General features: G+C 36.8%; 1 protein-coding gene across 1 annotated transcript in view; it reads right to left on the bottom strand.

Annotated features, from left to right (window-relative positions):
• LOC149770948 (uncharacterized) overlaps positions 1 to 27276 on the bottom strand; it is a 38584-nt gene that overhangs the window by 9482 nt on the left and 1826 nt on the right. Inside the window, exon 2 of the mRNA XM_089948962.1 lies at positions 1390 to 1593. Coding sequence (XP_089805088.1) covers positions 1390 to 1593 — 204 coding nt within the window. The remainder of the gene's footprint in view (positions 1 to 1389; positions 1594 to 27276) is intronic.

Raw genomic sequence — 27276 nt, 5'->3', positions numbered from 1 at the left:
TATATCATTCAAAAGAAAACAAGTTTTAGATAAAATAAATCCATCATAACATATGCTAATGTTTTGATGTGTCGTTTTCAGGTCAAAGCCTGGCATAAATACAACAGTCTTGGCGTTGTTTTCAGGTCGAAGGCTGACACAAATACGACAGTCTTGGCGTTGTTTACAGGTCGAAGCCTGACACAAATACGACAGTCTTAGCGTCGTTTACAAGTCAAAGCCTGACACAAATACGACAGTCAAGACGTCGTTTTCAGGTCAAAGCCTGACACAAATACATTAGTCATGGTGCTGTTTTCCGCAAATACGTAAATACATTAGTCTTTTGGCGTCGTTTTCAGGTCAAAGCCTGAAACAAATACGACAGTCTTGGCGTCGTTTACAAGTCAAAGCCTAACGTAAGTGCGACAGTCTTGATATCGTTTACTGGTCAAAGCCTAACACAAATACGACAGTCACGGCGTCTTTTACAGGTGAAAGCCTGACACAAATACGACAGTCTTGGCGTTGTTTTCAGGTCAAAGCCTGACATAAGTACGACAGTCTTGACATCGCTTACTGGTCAAAGCCGAACACAAATACAACGGTCTTGCCGTCTTTGACAGGTCAAAGCCAAACTTAAGTACGACAGACTTGGCGCCTCAGAACGTATGCACCGAATGTCAAAAACAATTGTAGACAAATTAAGCAAATGTATCATTAAGTTCATTAGCCCACCGTAGTAATGCCGTTTAGAAGGCTTATCTAATAAATGTATTAGGTCGTATTATATGGTTACTTTTGTACTTATAGGGCGTCTGAATCCACTCTGCATCTGGCCTATTGCGGCTTTGTCCATACATGAATATGAACCAGGCTAGTTTTCTTTTGTTTTCATGATTGTAGCTATATTATTGACAGTTGAAGCACTGCAGTGGATCTGAGATGAAAGGGTCCACTAGGTAGTTCATGAATCCAAATTGATTGGAACTGACAAGTGGGCAGTTGAACGTCAGCATATAAGCGTTAGTGGGAATCAATTTGCCGCGATGGCGAATTTTCATTCATTTCATTTGGTAGACGTTGTGAGTTCTGAGATTCGTAAGAATTCATTCTCATCACAGCCATCTAACCACCCAGACTGAACGAAATCTCCATATGTTTAGAGATTCTTACGGAGATGAGAATATTCGTGTTGATAAAAAAGGAAGCGTGAAGGTCTAAGGCCTGCAATTGACCTGAGACTTCATATAAGGGATTATATCAATAATCATGCAGTCTGATTGTTTGAAATTCTATTTTGTTTATGTTTGACTAGTCAGAAACAATACCTAGTATCTTCATTTTATCTATAAACTTTATGACCTGTCGAAGAAATTCTGACTTAAGCACATTTCGAAATTTAATTACCTGTTTCCCATGCAGACGTAAAATTGGTGGAACTCCCAGATGCTGAGAGCGCCATTTTTGTCCATATCGAAAAAATCAAACATATGCTCCGCCCTTTCCTGAGACAAATTAAATTCTTTCTGTAACATCACGCATGCGTCCTCCTTCTTCAAACGTCTAACGAAGTTGTGGATATACTTGTCAAATATCTCCTGCACTTCGGGACTGAAAATATACATAACAAATTCACCTTAGGGGTATAAATTTGCATATACAAACACAGAAAGACATACTCATGTATGCGTGTTTACATACATTTATACATACATCTGTCGTTCGTTCTGATTCCTTAGTTTGATTCGTTTTGCTTTGATATGATTTTCATTAAACTTATCTCCAGTTTCATTGTTTTTATTTGTCCTGCTTTGGTGTTTTACGGAACGTCAACACATATAGGTTACTTAGTATCTCGGTGGCTGTTATAAAATGTCTTGCCCAGTGACATACAAAGGAAGCCGACCTAGGCTGAGAAAAACGTATCTGTTGAATGTACGCGTTGTTACACGTATACGCAAATTTGATGAAACATTCAGGTTTCTGACAAATATCAACATAACATGGACGGACTCTGAAAAGGAATGATCATCTGTTATAAGTTTTAGCCCCGTGGTTCCCAACCCCATTGTCGCGACCCAAACCGGGGTCGCGAGGACGTCCTGGAGGATCTGCAGGAATTTTGTTTTTGAGGATGACAAAACTTATTAAAATGTGAAGACTGGTCGTGAGGCTAAGAAAAACTATTTTTTAGGGTCGACGCTAAAAGGGATGGAACCACTGAATAGTATGGATCCTTTTAAGATGTAATTAAATATACCTCTCAAACTGATTCTGTCCATAGAAATGCAAGAACAACTCTAATATGACCGTGCTATTCCCAATTGAGATATATTTTCTAATTTTGTCCATAATCCAAGTCATCTAGTGAGAAACAATAACCGATGTCAATCCATTCCACATACGTCAAAGTAAGGCGTTAGCGGTAATTTATTTTTTCTTATATAATAATAATTTCAAGATGACCTCCGTGACAGCCATATTAGACATCAGACATGCATAATTTTCATTTAGAACAGGCATATATTATAAGAAGTCTGGTGAAACCCAGTACCAGTCTAATTTTCAAATTCAGGAGGAGTAGAGATAAAACAAAAATTCAAGTTTGCTGTTGTTAAAGCCATATTGGATATCAGAACGGTACCATTTTCATTTACAATCAGCCATACAACTATAACAAAATATGTGCTAACGGACGGACGGGCGGACAACTGACCATCCCATACGCTCTCCTGATGTATAATCAGCAGTGCTTAAAAAAGTCTATTCCGATACGAAGAATTCTCGTTTAAGAACAAAATGAAAGAAAAGAGAAAAGAAAAATGTATTTTCAGTAACTCGATCCAACAAAGTAAACTACAGTTTAATCACTTAGATACCGTGTGAAATCAAAATGTATGAATGGCATGCGATAATTCATGACAAGCAGCTCTACACAGAGATAAAACTAAAATTTTATTCCATCAAACGTTCCTCTCAGCACGTCATTTTAAGATATTTTCGTTTGAATTACTGCATGCTTCGTAAATCGATTCGTATGTAAGAGGGATGTCTATTTTCTTATCTGTCTTATGCGTGATGTAAAAACAAACCCCAATTCATATTTTTGCTACACGTTATACATAACCTTTCTGTGATACAGGGGCGTTACATAAGAAATCTCTTTTTTAAGTTCATAGTATCGTGTATGTTTTTTAAGACCATTAGAAGAAAATAAAGAAAAACGAAATAAAGCTGTCTTCTCAGTAAATCCATCCAACAAAGAAAATCATAAATTTATCAATAAATGACTACGTGAAATGAAACTCAATCACTGTCTTGTTATAAATCCTGACACTGCTCTAAAAATGAGATAAACAAAATTTGATTCCTTCAAACGCTGCGCTCAGCATGTCGTTCAATTTTTAAAGTTTTCTTTGAATTCTTGACACTGGCATATTATATGAATATATTCTTAATTATGAGGCATGTGATATCCTTTGAATGTTTGCTCCAGATCAAATTTATATTTCGTATAAACTTCCAGATATGCGTGAAGGAATGTAGCATTAGATAACCTCTTGGGTCACGTTGGCAAAACACATTCAAGGGTCTATATGTACATCCCCAGACCTAACCTATTTAAATTAGCTTGAAATAAACACTAGGGTAAATAACGTCTGCTGTAACTTAAACAGCGGTGTACAATGTTTACATGTCGGATTCTTTCTTTTTTCGGATTCATCTTCTCGTCATGGACATAATGAATCAGCATGCCGTTTATTACTGCCATCATCGTCGTTTTTGTAATTTACCTATCACCCGAGATGAAAGAACCATGCCCACTCATTAGCATATCGCATAATGATGTTAAATCAGAATATTTTATATTAACACCCCACATGATCTAGTGTTAATGTGTCGGAGAAGGGGATGATAGGTGAGATCCCCACTCCTTATTATTTTTGGGTTATCGTTATCTAGGAGATGGTCGACAACGGTGTTATTATCCGGATCGAGTAAACAATAAAATAAAATATGAAATTAATGGATGGGATAACAAAGATATGAGCAGTGATATAAAATAGAACAACACGAGCAACATCAGAATATAACAATTTAATCAATTACATGAACAAAATGAAATTGAACATTTCATTTTAAAGATTAATTTTCTCTCAGAAACAGGCTTATAAAATTTGTGCGAAATTTAAATAGCCGTTCTGTTATACCGATAGAACAAATTTCATCATATAATAGAGCGACTGATCGAACTCAAATTGCCGGCATGTAAGTATCAGATGCTTGTTTCATGTATTTTCTACATCATTTGTGTACTTCTTTCCTTCCATTTCTCTCCCTCTAGCCTCTTCGGTTCATCAGCCGTCTTGGTTGTAGACTGTGATCATTTCCACTGTGCAGTACAGATATGGAGCTATTTTTTCCTACAAAAAACATAATACCCAACCTAAATACGTGTCAGGGTTTTCCCTTCCTTTTCAATCAAAGAATATTCCCACTCATTTTTTGTCAGATTTCGTATATTGTAAATCTAAAGAACTAAGCGATGTTCAGCTCTCAAACTAATACTGATACACACACCCTACCGTAATAAATTAATGTCTTTTTAGCAGTTATTCCCATTCCTAGCTGGAATCATGGCATAACTAGATCTCGTTGATAACTATTACAGCGCCCCTGTGAATGACTAACTGACGGTGTCCATCGACATGCGTCCCTAATGTTAACACCATCGAGTTTCGGTTGCCAAAAAAATCACAACTTAATTACACAAACTAATGCACTTCACTCCTTGTCCTAACTACGTTCCTTTGCTAATTAGCGATTCATTGTGTAAGGATGCAAATTTCTGTCGATCTATGAAAAACACATTACTTTGGGCCAGACAGCAATTTTTTAAATATATGTGGACAGGTGCTTGCAAAATTGATATACTGCAATGATTTCTAATGTCTGTGTCGGGAGAGGAAGTGATTCTTAATTAAGACTTCGTTTACTTAACCGTTAGACAGCTAAAAAAAGGGACGGTTAACTTCGATTTCATATCGGAGCTGTCAGAATTGAAATTCTCCAGAACAGTTATTCGGGAAAATAGAGGCCAGGCTGACCCCAATTTTGGCGTTTAGTTTTAAAAGGCGGTAAATATATTTCATCCTGATTGGTTACACTAAATAAGGGACGTGTTTCCCACACGAAATTCCTTGGGCTTTAAATATTGCCCCCATTGAAAAATCTAATTAGTCTGCATTTTTTCCTGCAAGAGTGAAATTATAGGAGACTCTGAGAGTAAATTTGGAAGAAATTCTCTCGTAAAAACACTTATCAAAGGGTCCGGATGTCTGGAAAGTCAACGGACACAATTCTGGCGGTATAAGCGAACAAAGCTTGAAGCACGAATTATTTGCGTCAATTTCATGTAATTTGTTGATACCAATATTATAACATGCATGAATTCATTTGCTTATATTTGCATGAATTTATTTGTTTAAATTCCTAGATCAATTTTCTTGATATGAGTATAACTGTGTTTGAGTTCATCTGAATTCGTACAATAATCTTCTTTATATAAGTTTGACGAATTGGTTTATGTTGTCGTCTTGTTTGTATAGGAATTGGGTATTCTAAGATTTCATGCATTACTTTAGTTGATAGGAGTTACGAGAGTCCGTTTCTATTCACCAATCTTAGATGATTTCACGTATGATAAAGACTTGAATGTGTGCATTCTCTGAAAATAGAATAGTTAAACCATGTAATGAATTTCATTCATTCATTTGTGTAATTGAGACGAGAATGGAACTGTTATGTCTCGTGTGATGTTAATGTGAGCCAGGATCGAATAGCCATTAGGAAGTATATTAATCTTATGAAACTAGGGTTGTTTATGGTCTGCCATGTTTAGCTGACCAGCTAGCCATGGTATCTGTCTGAATTCCGATAGAACGATATCTGACCATAACGATAGGGGAGTAATGATCGAGTCCCAGTAGAATAACGGACAGAAAATTTAGATTGCTTCTTTGTTTATTTTAAAAGGGGAAATATCTCCACTGACGTAAACAGTGACGTTTCCACTGACGTATTCACGTACCTACTGATACCAGTATCTACGTATGTTTATGCTTAGGTATCCACCTACCCACACAAAGTTTGAGGGCCGGAAAGAGGCGAGACAGTAGGGGGCTGGAGGAGAAAAATAAAATAGCGGAAGGGCCGAGAGGAACAACTACTGTGACGTTGGAGTGAACCGGAATACACAGGTTATTAAGTTGTACAAGGCAATGACGTCGATTGTTCACTCGATTCTATGATGAACCAATTCTATAATTTAAATAGAACGGCTATTTATATAAATATATTTGTGTTTGAAATTCGGTGAAAGATTTATTTCAAAAAGAAGTATATCTTCCTATTGTAATGTGTTATCACAATTATTGATGCAATTTATTAGATTGTTGCTTCCATATACGGGGTCTCGTATCATTCTGTTCTATATATTTGCTCAGATCTCTATTTATTCCACCTATAAGTTCCACACTTTATATTAATATTTACTCGATCCGGGCAATAACACCGAGGGCGATCATCTCCTAGATAACGAAATCCGAATAAAGTGGACATCTTGTAAGAACGTACAATCCATCAATTAACACCCCCCCCCCAGGCGGGCTACACATTAACATATTCATAGTTAACTCAATTATTAGCATACACGCTACTTTTCATTTGAAACAGATTTATCAATTCTCAAGTTCGTATCAGAGTAATGCATGAAATTCCCATACTACATGGTTTATATTAAGCCTGAACGTGGTAATTCAAACAAATTCATATATCCATCAGTCATATACCATTCGAGACAAAATGCATGCAAACAATTAACTTCTGGACTCGAGTAAAATTGAGGCATGAATTGAAATGGAATAACTTACATCAATGTACATACTGTATGCTGTTGAGACTAACCTTGAGCTTTACTGAGACTCGCCCTTACTATGCAACTGAATCTCTCTTCGTTTTGTCCTGAACTTCTGACGCACGTCTCTTGGGTAATCTAACAATAAATACTTATTATTTCCCGGAGCTGAATTCTGGCTTTCTTCAGAACTTAGACAGACTAATTTTGCGAGGGGAATTTCTTAAAAGGTTTTATTTCGTCTGGGGAAACACTCCTTTCGTTTAGCTTAGCCAGTCAGATTATTTTCTCTACCCGCCCAAAAATGTTAACACACCCATCAAAGTCAGAATAAGCGTTCCTAGTCCGCCTTTATTAATAAATATTCAGGAAAATATAAATTCTATGACACTTGATTCAAATGGATCAAGATTTCCTAAACATTTTGCTTTGGTACGTCTCAACTCTATCATTTTCCGTGATTGACCTTACGTTAACATTGCCCCCTTCCCCTTTATTGAACAGACTCTAATTAAATTAAATTCGTGCCCCAAACAGAGCATATCCCATCCATCGCATGCATAAATTTATTGCGAGTCTAGATCATACGTAAATCTTAATGGCTACGTGTCACGCTAACCACGACTGAATGTATTGAGAAATTATCTCTGCAATATTTTCCACAATTACATAATGTTTTAGTGTTGACTGAATAATTTTACGAACCAAAGTAAAAATATGTTTTACTTATAGCGATTTAAATTTGTATATTGGATAGATAACGGCCTGTATGACTGGCAAGCTAACAGCTTGTATTTAATCACTGGATGCTTGGGGGTCCATAGGTATTGGCACGCATTCGTGTTTGAGTGACATGCAGTGATATAGTACTTGTCGCTTTACTGGGCGAACGTATAGATCTCATCTATTAGGCTTAAGTATTGCAATCTGAATGCCTGTCCGTTTGTGTCTGGATTAAATGAATGGTGTCTCAGAATGCGAGACTTGTAATTTTCTCGCCCGCGAAGAATATGCGAGACAGAGATGATGGAGTTGTTGCTGACATTAGTGTAGGCGTCAAGCTTGTACATGCTAATTTTTTTTTTTAAATGGTGATAGGTGTTTTCATGGTGGGGGTACTGATCCTCACATGCACAAAATAATGTCACAGCAACCCACTTTTCAAGCTCCATTGAATTTGCTGGGTACATGGAATATGTCTCCTAGAGCAGGCAAGATTTCTGCATTCTGTTGAAGTTATGTTGAATCGAGCGTCTGCGACGTCGCTTGCTATATATGTAGTGAGGATTTTGAGTTGGTAAGTTAAATGCTATTAATTCACGGTATCTTACACGAAAAAAAAAGCGCATTATGTGAGCATAAATGTGTGATAGATGAGTGTCTGTGACACAAAAACCACAAGATTTTGTAGAAAACGAAACAGCGCTGTGCTGACGGCTCGTGCCTCTGGTTGTCTGCATACGTGCATCATTGTCTCCATTGCCAAACCAGACACGAGGAATGCAAGTTCTCCACTACTTATATAGACTTAGTCCTGCTTGCACGATCGGGTCATTTAGTGTAAACATTCCATACATCGCCAATGTTTTTCTTCTTTTTATTTTATTGTTTTCATTTGTTTGTAATATCTGCACTAAAATTGGTAATTATTTTAGTTTTAACGTTTTAAAACTGTCCGACATTCTTTAATAACATCGTTTCTAACCGACACTACCATTTATAGAAATGTGCCGTTGGGAAAAACACTATTCACGACCAATACTGTATATAGGAATGTGACACGAGTAAAACAACATTTTTTATATTACCGGTACTAAATAAGAGGCGAATGGTGTGTGTGTGTGTGTGTGTGTGTGTGTGTGTGTGTGTGTGTGTGAGAGAGAGAGAGAGATTCATTAATATCACTGCCACGGCGTGGGAACACACATAATGCTTCGGCTTCGTGCACGATTATACGATTAATTCTGCTCCACGTACGTAGATTACTGCTGTTAAGAAAACACGCCATTCATTACCGGTATTATACGCAGGAACTGAGTGGGTGAGTGAGCTAGATAAGAGAGACAGAACAGAATAAGATCCACTATTAAAACCGCCTTGGCATGGGAACATGTGTTATACATCATATTAAGACCAGTAACCAGTCTTACCTTAATGACATTCCTGTCATGCCATTAAAGACAGCGAACTACACACCATGCACATGATTATAAAGATAGTAAGCGTTTCTGATGACCTGATAAAATAAACTAACATCCGATGTGTGCAGAAAACGAATGCTGCATAAATAGTATTGTGATCTTGTGGAGACGCTGGGTTTTCCAAGTACATACGGAAACACTAACACAGTGTGAATTACAACGATTATAGATCATTCATACCGGAGTTCGTGTCTTTGATAAACTATTTCAGAAATTTATTACTATACATTCCACGCATTGTATCAAAAAGTCTTATCACCATGGACTTGAGGGGAAATATCTTGATGTAATTTAAACCTTATCCTTACATTCCAAATTTAAACTTTCCATACTTAAGAATTGCGTAAATTGCAAAGCAGACGTTCGAAGGACGGGCTTGTGTTAGAAGGCCATGGCGGCCAGTATTACTGGTGGAGGTAGAATCCGGGAAAACCCTGGTAAGAACCACCGACCCACGGGAAGTAACTGACAGCTTTCTCACATACCCATATTGGCCCAGCCCAAAAATTAAACCCACACAACGGTGAGATGGCAGCACTTCAGTCTACTCTGACACACATGCTTTAGACTACTCGGACACAAACGCTTATGGTTTTATTCGCCGTTAATATTTACTGATTAGATACCAGAATACAAAACAACATGCCATTTTCTCGTGATAAAACTTTAGAACGATTTTTTTAAAAAAAGACATACTGATGTCAATAAAATTAATTTAAAAAAAAAACATAGTGAAGTCAATAAAAAATTAAAAGTGTATTAAGAGAACCGGATGATCACTGAACCCAAAGAGGTACTTAAATCAATATTTAGACAACTGTTATAACAGAAAGTAATTTTGGGAGTTATCTTTTTATGAAATCTGCTAATTCTGTGTCGTAATGTCTCAATAACATTATATTTTGAAAAAGTAGAACTTTGTCAGACACAGTGGATGATGTTCTTTTCATGCTGGACTAAGATTTAAAAAGAACGAACGTTGTTTTATTACATCACCTACTAAATTAGATCATGCAATCCGGGTAAAAATTGATACGAGTTCGATGGCTCATTTTGAATACCCGTTCCTCTTTTAGCCCACTCGTTTATGACTTGTCGTGCAGTCTGAAACTATCATTTTAGACCATCTACCTATAACGTCCGCATTCTAATGAAATGGAACCTCGCCGCAGAAAACAACATGCAAAACAACAACATCATAAAAAAAATCAAGGACGCTTGTGAAAAGTACGATCAATAACGTTCGACTCAAATGGGGAGCAGAATAAGTTGTTCAATGCTGATTGGTTGAATTTCCGAACACATAATTGTTTGCTGATATCGATACTTTTTTGAAGTCTATAAAAGCAAGTCTGTATTACGGGAAGGGAAGAGTTGCAATCGTTTCTGGTTTAGTCACACAAAAACACTTAATGGCAGTGACAAGTGGATGAATACAAGTGAAAAGATGGATGGCTGACTGGCTGGTTAGCTTGATAACCAGTGATGGTATGATAAAAAAAATGTAAACAAAAAGTTCCAGTATACATATCCCTTCACTGATTTCGTCTACGATATTAGCCTACAACAAAACTATAACCTAATGGTATCTGCTAAATATAGAATGCAATGGTAAGCTCACTATAGGTCTGTACTGCAATAGGGAGGTGTAGTACCTCAGAGTTGTAATACATGCGTCGCAGGTTTGATACCAGCCCATGCCAGTCCAAATTGGCTGCCTCGGCGTATCCTTGTGAAAGGCACTTAGCTCATACTTCCTCTGCATGATATAGCCAACAGCGCATGCCCTTATACCCCACGACCATCACCACCACGCACAGAAACCTTCAAATTTAAATATAGTAGTGCCTTTCTGCAATAGTGTGGCTTGTTTCATGAAAAAGGGAGACGGTGGTTTTGCTTCTAAAAAACGAAATTGCGATTTTCATAATCCAATTTGTATCATGACGTTATACAATCCGAATAAACTCTGCCTTCTCTGTCAAACCCTAAAATTAACCCCGCCCCACCACCACCACCAAAACAAAACAAAACCTGCTCGGATGAATAGAACGGACAAACACACACACACACACACACACACACACACACACACACACACATTCTGGAACGGAAACAAGAACAGCCAAACCAAACGGAACAGAATGTCTTTAGCAACAAAGCAAACGCAGCCTAAGATCTTTCCTCGGTGAATATAAAGCATATCACATGTAAATTAAAAATACTGAAGCTAAGAAGTTAATTGATAGTTGAAAACAGCTTTAATATTGTTATTTTAATGACTCAGTAATCTAGTTTTTATATGCAGAGGGACGTAGTATTTTGTCCTAATAATTACACACGTATATATTAGCGTTCAACGGCACATCTGTATAGCAATGGCAGCATAATGCCAATTAAAGTTATATCAATATAAAATTAAGAATTGTACAAAACTTTAGGAGGATGGACCATTCCAAATAAATATAAACATGAAGTAAAACAAAATAAAATTAAAAGATAAAAATGTTCACAAGTTTTAAAAAGGTATATAAAAAATATAAAACATGTAAAAACGTTCAGCTATATTGCTATAATTTGTTAAATAAACCGCATTCTTCTTTGAGTTCATACCAAAATACATCTGTCTCACGGGATAGGAGTAAACACATTCAACAAGAACGTGTTCCGATGTCAGTTGACACTTGCAGAATACTGCACTCTCTGTTCGATGTTACCCTTCAAGATGTATGCACGAGTCAGGTATATGTGTGTGCGATTTATTATATACGTGGAACGCGGCCCTCCAATAATGGGTTTCATGTTTTTAAACTTGTTTGTAAAGTTTTCGTTACAAACATATTTTAAGTCAGTATACGAAATCATCCAGCCTGAATGGGGTGATTGTAAGACAGCTTTGGCTGCTTTATCTGCCCTTTCATGACCTTAAATGCCAATGTGGCTCTGCTGTACGAGCAAATCGTGTTTCTGTAAGATCTGGGATAATAACTGGTTGTCAGATTTAAAGGGTTTCTATCAAGGATTTATAAATTGTCGTGTATTAGTTTACAGCTAACGTTAATGTGTATTTACAAATCATTCCCGTGCTAACTTGCACGATTCTGCCCATGTACCCAGTAGTTTGGGTTTCCTAGATCAATCGACCCGGGAAGCGCAGTAGCTCAATAATTAGCGGGCTGAATCCGAGACCGAACTGGTGCGGGTTTGAATCCTACCATCAGGCCAGCCTGGGTCGACTACCATGGTATGTCATTTGTAAGGCAATTTAGTCTAATAGCCGCAGTACTAAACAACCATCTTATGTTGCTGTTCCTTATGGTGGCGCTATACAGTTTCGCATTTTGCATAGGGTTAGGATTTTAAAGAAAAAGAATTTCCCCGGCTCTCCTCACTGGTTTTACTGGCTATTTAAAAAAGACCTTGTATATCTTAGGTATAATTAAAAGAACCTTTAATTCCCTTTATTTTGGTGTATGATTGATGGGTGTACTATGGGTTATAGAGTATACAGCTTGGCCTTACTTCAAATGTGCACCTTTCAAAAAAGTGCTAGCTCTTGGTCATTTTCACTTCATGAACTTCAGAGGTCAATTGTATAAAAAAGAGCCGATAACTTTTTTTACGTTTTATATATTTGGTAATTCATTCATTGTACTTTCAGACGCTGGTATTGTCTAGTCTGGCAAAATTCATTTTCCCTATTTTAATAGCTGCTATGTATAGTGCACTTTAGACTAATTCAGACTGATTTTTTAACACAAGGGAGCAGTCCTTTTAGTTAGCAGTGTACTTAAATCATGTAAAATTTCCAAAAGTACAATATCCAAAAGAAATATCATCCACATTACATTAATGTAGCATAGAGATATGCCAACATTCTCTCCACTGTGCATGTTTTAAATGCGAACTACTTCACCTTACATACGTCACTCTCTCAAAAGTACATATTATCTGGTGAGCGCCACCTATAACAGTGACGTCTGAGAATTCATTGCATATATGTTTGTGTTATGTTTTTGTTAAAATACGCGAACAATGGAATTTAGACATCAATGCCAATGTTATATGAGATCTTTGACACTGATGTGTGAAGTATAATGCATGTATTTTGTAAAACTGACATGATAACTATGCCTATCCTACACTGCTTTGAGGGTAATATTTGTCTATAATAAACTGCTTTGAGTAGTATTTGTCTACATTACACTGCTTTAAGTGTAGTATTTGTCTATATTACACTACTTTGAGTACGTTTTGCCCAAAGTTCACTGCTCTGAGTGTAGTCATTCTCATTCTTATTCTTTGTTTCAGACATTGCAACCATATAAATTATAAACTTTATAATATGATTATCACAAGGATATATTGTTTTATTTATAATCCCCCCTTTATTTATTTACGAATTAATAATAATAATAATAATAATAATAATAATAATAATAACGATGACGGAAGTTGCAGATTTCAATTTAAACCATGCACGTTTAATTTTACTATGCATTTCATATTATGTGCTGTTGTAGTTTTTTTTTTTTAAATTTACTTTGTTCGACTTAATCTTTCGATGCTAAATCCAGTGTTACACAACGTGTGTGCTGAAAGATAGAGCGAATGAGATGTGATCTTTGGGTATTAAGAGGCAAAAGAAAAAAATAATTCTCAAATCTTCATTATTATAACGACATGTGTGTATGGGAAAGTTAACTAAATTCGCTCTGGTAAGATGGGAACTGAGGAGACTAAAACTTAGTGTAAGTTTTGTATGTAGGATGTTAAGGTGACGTTTGCCAATATCATAATACGGTAATGGTCTGTTAGTTGAATGAAATAAACGTCTAAAGGTAGAAAGATTAGGATACTAATGGATATCTTTAAGTATAATGACCAAAATACCAAATGTACATGGGAGAAAGTACGCCTGAAAAATATGCAGCCTGGTATAGATTGGCGTGATGCTTTGTGTGTGTGATTTGGATTTTTAACATAGCTTTAACACTTTTTCAGTCATATCTCTACGATGTCTGCAGTGTGGCAGTTTATAGTGATGTCTAGCACTGGGGCATCGTGCCGCAGACATGTAGCATGATGTCCTACCTAGTCACATTATCCTGACACTAGGCCGACCAGTCCTAACACTAACCTCTTAATGCTGAGCGCCAAGCGAGGTAGCTGTTTACTAAGTAGTTGGTATGACTCTACCGCGGTTCGAACCCGCGACCTCCCGCATCCGGGGCGGACTCTCTTACTACTATGCCACCGGAGCTATGTGAATGCCTCATATCTCATTTGTGGAATAAAGTCGCTTATGTAGTTAGGTGTTTGATTATTTACAATCGAATACATTAACGATAGCTTCTTTTCCTTTGCAAGATTTTCCCAACCAGTTTCCGCGTAACTAGAATCCCTAGAACAACAGATGGGTAGACCTGCAACAGCAAATGGGTAGACCTGTAACAACAAATGGGTAGACCTGTAACAACAAATGGGTAGACCTGTAACAGCAAATGGGTAGACCTGTAACAGCAAATGGGTAGACCTGTAACAACAAATGGGTAGACCTGTAACAACAAATGGGTAGACCTGTAACAATTCGTGCAGCTTTAAACTGAGTTGCTTTCTCTGTTCTTTCCGAATCTTTACCAAAGCAATTATCCCCGACATCACGGTATCTAGTTTTGTCATACTTGTTTCGCCAAAAAAAGGAATAATTAATCGGGCGCAACATATTTAGATGAATAATCGCATTAATACAATCAGTCCATTTAGCATCAGCGGACAGTGTTTAGTCCTAAGTGTCTATGACTTTTAACAGTATGGAAATGCATGCACATTATCAAACTTCAGAAACGCAAAGTCAGTTTGCTTGTTAGGAGCTAATACAATAACTGTTTTGAATGTGTTTAAAGTAACAAGTGTTTTCCGATGCAAGAAGGTTTTCAAGATCATTAAAAAAAGAATAATATTCGGTACTTGTAAAGGGTCTGTAGAAGCTGCATCATCAACAAATAGCCCTGCAAGCAAGTTCAAATTATCTGATACTGCGTTGACATAAATAAGAAATAGTAAAGGCCCTAAAACGAAACCTTGGGGAACCACAACAGTTATATGAAATATTTTGTTGATGCTGAATTCGATAGAAAACTATCTGGTAGCGGTTCAATAAGTAGCTTTTGAACCATGATAGGACTTTACCGGCAATTCCATGCTTTTGGAACTTATTAAATAATCCTTTAATCCTGCTTTATCCATAATTATACTGACATCAAGGAAGTTCAATACGTGATCTAATTTAAGTCAAGAGAATAACGTATTTTCGTGATAAATTCAATTACATGATGAGTTGTTGAACGGCCTGGAAGAAATCCATATTAATATAGATATATCTATTCATGCAAAGAAAATTCTATAGTTTTTAAAAAAAATATAATTCTTTCCAGCGCCTTGGACATGCAGTTCAATAGATAAATTGTATAATCAGACGATAGCATTTTGTCTCCTTTATTATAAATCGGCACGCGCAAGCTTCCACTGATATGGGTACACGCGGGCTTCATGTATCTTACTGAATAATATTTGCAAGTGCTCAGAAAACACTATCTTACTAATTTAATCGGGTCCAGCGGCTTTGTTTAGACCAAGACTAGTTACTGCATTTATTATTTCGTGTTTATGTACATTGATGTCAGCAATATTAGTTTGATCTCCATCTTCAAAATGTGGTAACTGTTGTCATTATTTTTAACTTGTAACAGATTAAAAATTAGAATTCAGCAGCTCACACCTTTTCCGATGACTTGTTGCGATGCAACATGATCGGTTCGTGTGTCTCAGTTCATTATAGGTTGAATGTACTTGTTGCTGCGTCATCATCCCATGAAGTCGAAGATGTAAAGATTTAAAGAAAGCCAAATTGTCAAGTGGATTTTAAAAGAAATGATTCTTCAGTTGCTATGCTTTCAAATTTGAAAATACATTCCTCTGGTTCTTATATACAATGGTTTGGAATTTGGTTTCGGAGGGCCTTAGTCCTCAGCCCTTCTCTTTTTCTCGTCTCTCGCCTTGTGCTGTCAACCGTGGATTATTATCAGTCCTAATTGTGATCATTTTCATTGGGATACATTTTTTGACAGATTTACAAGAATACAGATGTAAACGTTATGCATGCCTGATCAACAGCAGTGCTGTAATACAACAGCAAAGTCCACTTTGTTATTTTAACGAGATGACGTAATCAATTCAAAATTGCTACTATGTAAATCTAAACATATGTTTAAATGTACAAATGAGCTTTTTAGCAGGTATGTGTGAGTGCGTGTGCGTGTGCGTGTGTGTATTAACTTATCAGTTGCACTTTATTCATAATCTTTGATTTGCAAACTTTCAAGTCGTAATCGAGCCATTAGCGTTTTGTGAACTCCAATAATCGTGCCGAAAACGCCGACTCTAAAACTGGACCTGTCGAAGATTTTGATGCATGTCACCGATTTCAACGTGATCATGTGATACTTATCAACTCATGTGATTTCTTTGTCAGGGGTGTTTGGAAATACGGCTTTACTGGGCAACAGTAACAGTCCCTTTAGACCTATAATACATTTCGAATATTTTTCATTTCCTTTAATACCAAAATTGCCGAAAAAATGACACGCATGGATCATGTGCCAACTCGAAGTAAGATTCATAACTGTGAAGTAGGGCTCCACGTATAAATACAGTCCCTAGACGCCTTTTCTACCTTTATATTTTATATTTTAGGCCAAAATGATTAAAAGTCACTAATACAGGTTAAGAAATAATACAAAAGAAACAAACGCGCACGCACACACTGTCTGGAAGATACTGCTTTTAGGCCTATATTTTCAAAATTAGCACGCATACATCTTACAACAATTTAAACCATGTTGATGATGCTGACATTGTATAACAGACTTAGGTTTGCCTTCGGAAAGGACAAATGACCATCGTGGACTCGCCCACCTCCCCCCGAAAAATATAAATATTTTTATTCGTGTAATATTATAAATTTATATGTGCGATGCATTCATTATTCCAGTACACCGATAAAAATCTCGAAAGATACCTTCTGGTCAAGTTTGACTTTAAAACATGCCGAACACCTCACCGTGCAATTTCTGGAGAAAGAGCGCAACAATCTGAAGAAAAAATACCGAAGTTGTTGCGCACACTTTCTCAAAGAAAGGTTTATTACAAGTTATCGCCCCACATAGTCACGAAAATTGAAATAGCCACATAAAGTAGGGTTGTGTCATTCAACTTGGATTTCCAAGTTGTCGAATGATTTGATCCGGAAATATTCTGTACTTATCGCCGAAAGGACCTTTAAGTCATCCGTAACTCAAGAGATGCGAGAAATAGCGGTATTTAAAATGTACAATGTGTTCGGACAGGTATGTAAACGTTCAACTGCACGACGTAATGAATTTGCGAGATCATCCCCAAAATATCCATCAGTATCAGTATAAGTTTGGAGACTTATCGGACTTAATTTGTTGTCAGGCGAAGCTGACTTATCGGACTTCATTTGTTGTCAGGCGAAGCTTGCATGAGAGTAAACATACAAGCTGAATAGTTTCATTTTCTGTTTACCCATAAATGTTTCAATTTCGGTTTAGTTTGGTTTTTATAAGATATAGCATAATTTTCGACACAAAATAGACTATAAATGGTGGCCAGTACAGTTGGTACAAGACGATTCCTAAAGGAATCAATAGGCCCACAGGAAGCTACTGACATGCTTTTGTCACATATCCAAGTTTGCTGAACTGAGAAATTGAACCATAGCAGACAGAGGTGTGTGAGTGATCTGTAATACCAAACACTTTAGACCACCCAGTACTAGGCCCCATTTGAATGTTTGCATCACCTCTACGAAATTCATAAATTGGAAAAGTATAACGCTTTCTTTTTATCTCAGAGCTACATGATAGATATTACTCTGTGTGTGTGTGTGTGTGTGTGTGTGTGCGAGCGCGTGTGTGTATACGTGTGTGTGCGTGCGTGTGTGTGTGTTTAGAAAATGTGGATCCACGTACACTAACGCCATTAGCCACGGGGGTCTATGTGAGTAAAATCAAGAAATTAGTAACTGACATAAAATACATTACGGAGTCAACAGCCGTCATTGTCGAATCAATACAACGAAAGCTGTCAGTGCAAATGAATAAAAATGGCCTTGAACTAAAAGTGTATTTGTTATGGGATGGGATAATACTAACTATACAGTTAGACAGATGCATGCATACCTTATGGATATCTCACAAACATAAATACTAGCAACGATTACTACATTATTAACATATGCAGAAAGTAAACGAAGGTGCGGGAGTTCTAAGGTAAACCAAACAATCGTGTCTGATATGATATTTATTTGGGGCCACGAGTGGCCGCGTGGTCTAAAGCGCTCTCCGTTACTGATCACTGCCATCTCACCTCTGTCTGCATAGGTTCGAGTCTCGGATTCGGCCAACATGGGTATGTGAGAAGGCTTGCCAGTAGCTTCTCGAGGGTCGGTGTTTCTTTCCGGGGTTTTCCCGGGTTCTTCCTCCATCATCAATACTGGCCGCCATGTATAGCCTATCGTGTGCTAAAAAATGGCGTTAAACCCTACAGCAACAACAACTCATATGATATTAATATTTGAAATTATATTTGAAAATAAGGCAGAATACAAAATTAGTACTGAATAATATTCCAAATAAAAGTTATTAATTAAGTAAGTTCAATTTTAACACCGGGGAAATACGTTCTTTGTCACTCAATGTCGTGCGAAGCGGACTAACTCGTATAACATCACACCTCACACGCCTTTGGTTTCCGAGTGATGACGGGAAAGATGCTGACAGAACGGGTCTGTTGTTCACGTTGCATTTTCTTGAAAATAAATAGGCTTTCGATGATCGGCCTTTTGTATGTAGGTGTGTGTATGTGTGTGATTTAGATTTTTAAAATAGCTTTAACAATTTGAGTAATATAGCTATGATGTCTGCAGTGTGGCAGTTTATAGTGATGACTAGCACTGGGGCAGCATGCTCAGTCATGTTGCACGATGTCCCACCCAGTCAAATTATCCTGACACTAGGCCGACCAGTCCTAACACTAACCTCTTAATGCTGAGCACCTAGTGAGGCAGCTGCTAATACCAATTTTTAAAATAAATCTTTGGTATGCATCGTTCGGGATTCGAACCCGCGACATGCCGCATCCGAGGCGGACTCTCTAACCACTAAAGCCACCGGAGCGGTAAGCATACAAATGTTATGAAGGATTTCAGTGTATAAGGGAATCTGAGAGAATACGAAATTTGTTTTATGATTGATTACAGTGTATTTAGAATATTTTAAGAGTGGATGTAAACTAAGCGTTAAAAATGGAGACTTCATCCGGTAACCGTCTCGAGACGATTGCATAGGAGTTTGCAACGGCAGCTCCAAACCTGTCATCTTTCGAACCGTCTGTATACTGGAAATCACGACAACAATAGGAGGCTCTCACTTTCGTTTTAATTTACTGTGAAAAAGGGAGAAGATCTGCCGACGATTTTATGAATTCACAAAGATAACAAAATAATGGGGTGGGACGGGGTAGGTGGGGATGATAACTAAGAAGGTGATTTTGCAACTTCGAATTTCGCAGTATTTCCAGTACTGATTTGTGATGTTTCTAAATGAGGACGTGTGCATTTGCCAAATGTGGAATTAATTTTGGTTTCTGAATGTTCAAGAATTGTCATTTTGGCCTGAAGACTGCAGCATACGCAGACATAATAGATGGATTAAAATATAGTTGGGTGGTATCTTGGAGAGTTAATTACGTTTATCTGAGATAGCGTGATGGAACTTGTGCCTGAGATAGACTGTGTCTGAGACGGAGCGATAGTTCGTCTGTCACAGCATAAAGGCTTTCAAAACGGGAAGTTCTTGATGAAATCAGACACAGTCTGCGTCCCTGATCAAGCATTAACAGGCACAATTTACAAACTGATCCGTATATAATATAGGCCCAATAAGATTTAGACATTGCAAATGACCCGTATAACCGGAGCAAGACCTTCCAATCTGTTCACCAACCTCTATGTGCCAAAACTCTTATTAAAGCCGGTCCTTTTTGACCTTTGTCCCTTAGGTATATGTTTGTAGCAAGTTCGTTTACGGTCAATAATAAAAACACAAATTTTATCAGTCCACAATAGCACCAAAAAACAAAAAAAAAAACTATCGACATCGATCATCTTGTCATCATATATTCAATGTATTTATTCGGCATGAGTACATACAATTTTTTATTTTTAAACTTTTGACAGATTTTTCCAGCCCGATTGTGAACGTTTTCTTGAGCTTATTTGTTGTTCATTTGTATGCAAACTCTATGATATATAGCGAATCAGAAGGTCGTCGATATTTTATGAGCAGTCGGCGCATGGATTAAGGCAGGTGAATGGTCTATTAGTTTTTATGTTGATTAATGTGACTGACAATATACTGCCCCGGGGTACACCCATATCTCGAGGATAGCCTTCAGAAAAGACGGTGCATACCTTTTATCTTCCCCCCCTCCCCCGACAATTGGAAATAGAGTTCGGAAGGCGGCTACTTAGATCTGGGTGAAATCAGTGGCGTAACTACACGGGTAGCAGATACATCCGTGCTGAAGTGGCCCGGCGTGTTGGGGACCCGGCTCAACCAGGATAAAAATTACAAAATACAAAGTTAAAGTGACGGGGGTGGGAGCGGTAGAAACGTTTGCTGTGGGGCCCGTGGTAAGATAGTAACGCCACTGGGTGAAATATATCCTTCATTATGACGTACTTCCATGTGGTGTTATAAGAGTACTCTTAATTCAAACACAGGTGTCAACTATTCGTCTTTCTTTATGAAAGCTTCTCTGATAAATGCACTGTTTACTTGTGTTGTGCTTCCATGTCGTTTTGGTGATTCGTCACGTGGTAGGTTTGTACTAATCAATGAGATTTTAAAAAATGCCCCCCCCCCCCCCCGCGATACAACTTAATTTTTTTTTTCATGTAAAAACGGATGATGCTTTAACCGGGGGCTTATTCCGTGTATTGACCAATGATAATTCGATATTTGTTCATTCGAAGTGGTGATCTACTCGATAGCTATCCTTGTAAATCATTAACCTCTGTTTTTATTATAGGAGATATTAGTGTCACGAAGAGCATCAATGTGTCGTCTATTCCTAATGTATGAACTGTATTTTTGATAATTCAAAAATTATTGAGGCTGATAATTTTAACACAGAATTAGGCTAAGATCCAATTAAATCGAATGTTTCCCCATACAGGAAATGGGTTACCTATGACAAGAATTTCACCACGAGTTTATCTGTGAAGGTACTTTAAAATAAGATATGATTTATTATCATTTGGACTCAATGGTAAGTTCAGCAGTGAGAAACGAATGTAGATAATATATATATATATATATATATATATATATATATATATATATATATATATATATATATATATATATATATATATATATATATATATATATATATAAGTAAATGTAATTGTAATCTCATTCCTTATGTTCAAAACATTGATGCGGAAGGAGGAGACGCACATTGCACTCAATCAAGCGCTGTTTTAAGTTTTAGTAGAACTCAACTTCTTTCCAACTTGGACAATTATGAAGGTGAACGCTGAATTTAGATAAGCAAGGGAAATGAAAGTTGAAGTATAACAATCCGTGACTGCTGATGTCATAAATATGTAACAAACGGAGATTTAGAGCCAACAAGTAATGCCTGACGAAGTCATTATATCACAGCACGTGAATGAGATACGTCCTCACGGCTTCCAAACGCATTCTGTTTGGAAATATATTCTTGATTGGTTCCCGATATGTGATGGGGCACTTTAAACTTGTATCCCTGCAGATTTCAAAGGATCATGACTATATAAGAAAACAAAGTTTTATTCTTGTCAATTTATTCATTCCTGATCAGAAATCAGCAACTCGGTATTCGATTAAAGTTATTGTTTAGAGGGAGCGATATCAGGCATACAACGAGCGAATAAATCTGGGTCATCAGCTGGCGTGTAAATTCTTTGATTGTATAATACGCCTAGATTGTTCCCAGCAAATCGCCGTTAGCAATATTTTATTATTGGACCTGGCGGTTGAAATCCACAGTATTTACGGTCCTAGCTAGTCCTATTTTATATGCCATTAGAGGCATGTTACACAGTGGTTCCTAGCAGAAGCAACATAAGGAGGGGATTTAAAATACAGGAAGACGATGCTTGATACTATTTAACGGACTTGTATTTCAAATTAAAAAATGTGAGGGTAGTAACAGTCTGACAACGTGGATTCGTCGGTGTTTTATTCCTTCACTAAAATGGACAATTATAAGATGTACTTTCCTTGGAAGGAAAGTGCATGGGTGGTCTGAGTTTAAAAAGCAAAATAATTGCTTGATACAATCGATGTACAAAAATTTAGTACTTTCAAGATTAACATATAATTAACAGATAACAGTTTGAAGTTTTCTAAATGTTGCCAAAATAAATAAATAAATAAATAAATAAATAAATAAATAAATAAATACACTTTTCAGGCCGGGGAAGCTTACATCTAAGTTCAATGAATATTTTTATCACGTGTAAATGGCGAAATGCACTATAAAAGATACTTATAATGAATTTATGTGCTACACTGAGATTTTCTTGAATTATTCTATGCACAATAAAACCCGCATTTAAAGGAACTTGCTACAAAAAATGTTTGAATTAGCACACGAAATCGAGTTGTTAATCATAATCGAGTTATCAATCATAATCGGGTTATTAATCATAATCGAGTTATCAATAAGTTGTGTGGTACTTTTTTGCAAAGTCAGCCCTCCAGTTTGCAACATTTTAAAATATAAGAGACATTTTGCAAATAAAATCAAGTAGTAGATGCAGAAAAGCTATGAAAAGAAATCAGTTTAAAATGAACTTTGTATTACACAAAAATTAACACCGTTTGGTATTATGGGGTTATGACGTAGAATCTGTATCACATGGAAGGTTCGTCGATATGGTCAGCCTGTCGTTCTTGTGAGAGGTAAATCTGGTCATGTGATGTATAACATTGTACCTGATGACAGAGGACCAAAACAAGGACTCAACAGGTGTCCCACACTTGCAAACAGGATTGTACATATACGAATATAAACATGGTGGCTTTCAAACCAGGAGACGGACGGACGGATTGACAGACCTACACGATCCTGAGACAATGCAGTTATATAACGTCTAGACGGATGAGCTGACTGTCACTAATTCGATACTAAAACGCTCAGTTTTAATGTTAAACACTCGTCTTATGCCAGCTGAAAGCAATATTGTATAACTTTCTTGTCGAAAGATCTATCGGATCGGTAATTAGACCTACATTATAAGATACACATAATGGTGGAGGACCCTGAGGGTGGGTACATGAAGATGTCATTACATCAGCTTTTGGTGGACTTTACAATCACGATTCCCTTAGATGGATCGGTACTAGATCCGATCTTGGCTCTGACCTTCTTAGTAATCCCATCCCCAGGAAATGTTTGCCCGGAGCAAAGAGAGATGTGCAATATATATATATATATATATATATATATATATATATATATATATATATATATATATATATATATATATATATATATATATATACACACACAGAGGGAGGGGTGGGGTTTGCTTAAATAAAAACAAAAAGTGTTACAGATATCAAAAACCCATTCTTCCTCTGGTTGCATCATTCCTTGCTTAATAGACACATCTCAAAGATTGATAGATTCCATTTCCAAATCCATACCAATTACAATAATCAACTCGTTGTCCTCGCCTGCAAATTATAGAATCGAAAAGCGGAGATTAAATACCGTCTGGCTATTTTTAACCGATAGTTTTCTTGATACTTTACGAGATTCTAAACAGGACAATTTATTCATTAAATGGAGAAGTATCGTAAAACAGCCACTTTTCACGAAAGGTAGTAATTTTGTGAGTAGAAATTGTGTGAAATTTCTGGTATGTCTGACTACTTTCGAATGTCAATAATCAAGATGCTAAAATATAGAATGAAGCATTCTATGCATAAATAGTCCGCCTCAAGTTGCAACGTGTTCATATTAATTTTTTAAAATCTATATAAATGTAGTTTAACAGATATTAAACACACCTTTTAAACAAACTAATGCCAGAAATGTTGAAACGCAAGCCACGTCTGCCTTTATTAAATTACCCTCTTTACGGTATAGCTGATGTTAAATTGTCAGGTATATGCCTCATTATCTATGCCTACTTAGCTAAAAATATAGCTCACTACACACACACACACACACACACACACACACACACACACACACACACACACACACACACACGCGCGCGCGCGCGTCTGTTAGTTATGTGGTTAGCGTGCAGGACTCGCGACGGAAAGGTTACGGGTTCGAATCTAACCAGTGGGTCAGCTACAGTGGTGTGTGTTCCTATGTAAAACACTTTATTTCAACTGTCTTGTCAATAAATAATTTACTTGTGTCGTTGTACCGTAAATAATAAATAAAAACTGATTATATTTCGTGAAAGTATTACGATTGTGATAAATCGATGATTTTGGGAGGCCGATTGGCCACTTGTTGGTAAGTGTTTCAGATAAGAGCACGATGTTATCTTGATTTTTACCAGAAGCAAACCCCGCCTTGTGTGTGCATAACGTGGTTACTGTTAAAATCATACAATTAATGATTATGCTTATAATTGCCTGATAACAAACCTGATTTTCTCGAGGGACTTACCATATTCAATTGGGTCCCATGCCGCACCCGCACCCCCTTTCTTTTGTCACGCTGTCAGATAATTAATAGCTCTACTCGTTATTACATTAAAGAGATATAACTTCATTTCATTTTCATACGTAGGTTTGCATGCAAAATGTAATTACTGTAGAAATATTTAGGGAATATAATTATTGGGGTGGGGAGGGGGATGTGGGTTGAAGTATGATGGGATTTGATGGTGTGTCAAGTTGAGCCTGGATTACAGTTTCAGGTGCAAACGTGTAGATAATACATCGCAATGTTATCAGAAACATTATTGAACAGCGAACCAATTTAACAAAATAATACAGCAACACGAATCACACAGATTCCTTGATGCGGTCTAGTATCCACGAATTTAATATAATTTGTTCATTGTATTTTGCCCCCAAGTCGTATTTCTTGACTTTGTTTATTTATGTATTTGTACATACTTTATCTTGCGGTAGCTGAGCTGTATCCTGGTCGCAAGTTTTCAAGTGGCGTCAGAGTATTATCGCGTGGGTGGACAAATTAGGTGATAGAGAATAGAGATCAACAGTATTCAAACATTGAAAAGTATTGAACTGTTTCAAAATTTAAACACGTTTCCTGAGAGGAATTTCAAACTATTTCGTTAGTTTAAATACTCTAAAACTTCGATAACTCAATTATCTCCGACTCGAATGCTCGGCACAACTCGAATAATATGTGTAACTCGAATGATGTGTTCAGTCTTGCTTTAAAGTATTCTTTAGCGTCTGACATCTTCAAACGCAAAACGACTGAAAAATCGAACAATCTGTATGTGTTAGGGCTGAACAGCACGTCGGCACAATACTGCATATGGAATGCACAACATAAAAAGTGGTGCTGTATGTTGTCGATTAGAAGTCAAGTTATACAAATGTAAATATAACGAATAGCACCCCAACAATAACAACACACAAAAACAACAAAAATGAACAAAGCTTAAGAAAGATCTTGTTGTTGTTATTGTTGTGGGGTTTAACGCCATTTTTCAGCACACGATAGGCTATACATGGCAGCCAGTATTAATGGTGGGGGAAGACCCGGAAAGAACCACCGACCCACGAGAAGCTACTGGCAAGCTTTCTCACATACCCACATTGGCTGAATCTGAGACTCGAACCGGCGCAGACATAGGTGATATGGCAGTGATCCGTAACAGAGAGCGCTTTAGACCACTCGGCCACTTAAGAAAGATCTACCCTTACAAATAAAGCGTGAACATAAAGTATAATATAAAAGGTAAAGCTATTCTGCAAAGAAAAACACAAAATAAAACATAAAGGTAAATATATACAACAAAAACAAAATATGGGCAGCACAATAATTGAATTAATATTACAATTCATATTAACAAATCTTGAACAACTTAATTCTGAGTTTTTAAACATAAAAGAAAGAGTTGTCAAATTAAATTATCTCTGCGTAGGGGCAAATTTAAAATATCTTTGAAGACCCTGAGTGTATTTTGTAATTTTGTTACTTTGACTGAGTTCTACTTTTGTACAAAACATTTCTTGACTTTGGACAAGTTGTATTGTGAAGCATACGAGTCAACATTTTCATACATCCATATCTTTCTCTTGTGCTAATTGATGTCACGTGTTTCCACCCTGCTCAATTTCTTTCCCTGGATATTATTTCGCGTGTGACCCCTTCCCCCGTTTATTTTGTATTTTGTTTTAATATACAGATTTTGCTTTCACTGTATTGGATTTAAAAACATCGTATAAGTTGATAGCTATATACTTTCGAACGGCTACATATAGAACATGCCATTAGTCCATGGTACGCCGCTTGAAAACAGTGGACTACTTATGCGGTATTTTGCCAATTAAATACTTCTATAATGTATCCTATATTGTTTTTTTTTCTTCTAAGACACCCTTCCAAAATTTTAAAAAGTGCACGTTTGTATCTATCGACCAACACACATTTATGCGTATATAATTATTATTCGGTCTTTGTTCCATAAATTTTATCTAACTACGGCGTTGGTTAATCGTCAAACCAGTAAAGTTTCAACGTAAAACCCAAGGCTTTAGTAATAGGATCTTATTCCAAAACATAATATACGCCATTTTTCATGCCTATGCATCGAATGGCGTGGATATGTATATTTTTATAACTGTTCTTTTAATGGGCAGCATATGGTCATTATACGAAGTCCAGTTATACCCTACTACATACATTATTAGGTATTTCATCATGCCGGCGCAATACATGTAACTAGTGCGTTTAACTTAAAACAGTTTTCACAAGCAAAATTGTCATTCATCAGTCACGATAGCTGTCACAGCATGAATAGGTTTTTGATGT

This window comes from Sinohyriopsis cumingii, unplaced genomic scaffold (assembly GCF_028554795.1).
Source record: "Sinohyriopsis cumingii isolate HCF-2022 unplaced genomic scaffold, ASM2855479v2 utg002197l, whole genome shotgun sequence".
In the NCBI taxonomy this organism is placed as follows: domain Eukaryota; kingdom Metazoa; phylum Mollusca; class Bivalvia; order Unionida; family Unionidae; genus Sinohyriopsis; species Sinohyriopsis cumingii.
This window is presented reverse-complemented; position numbering and strand designations above follow the sequence as displayed.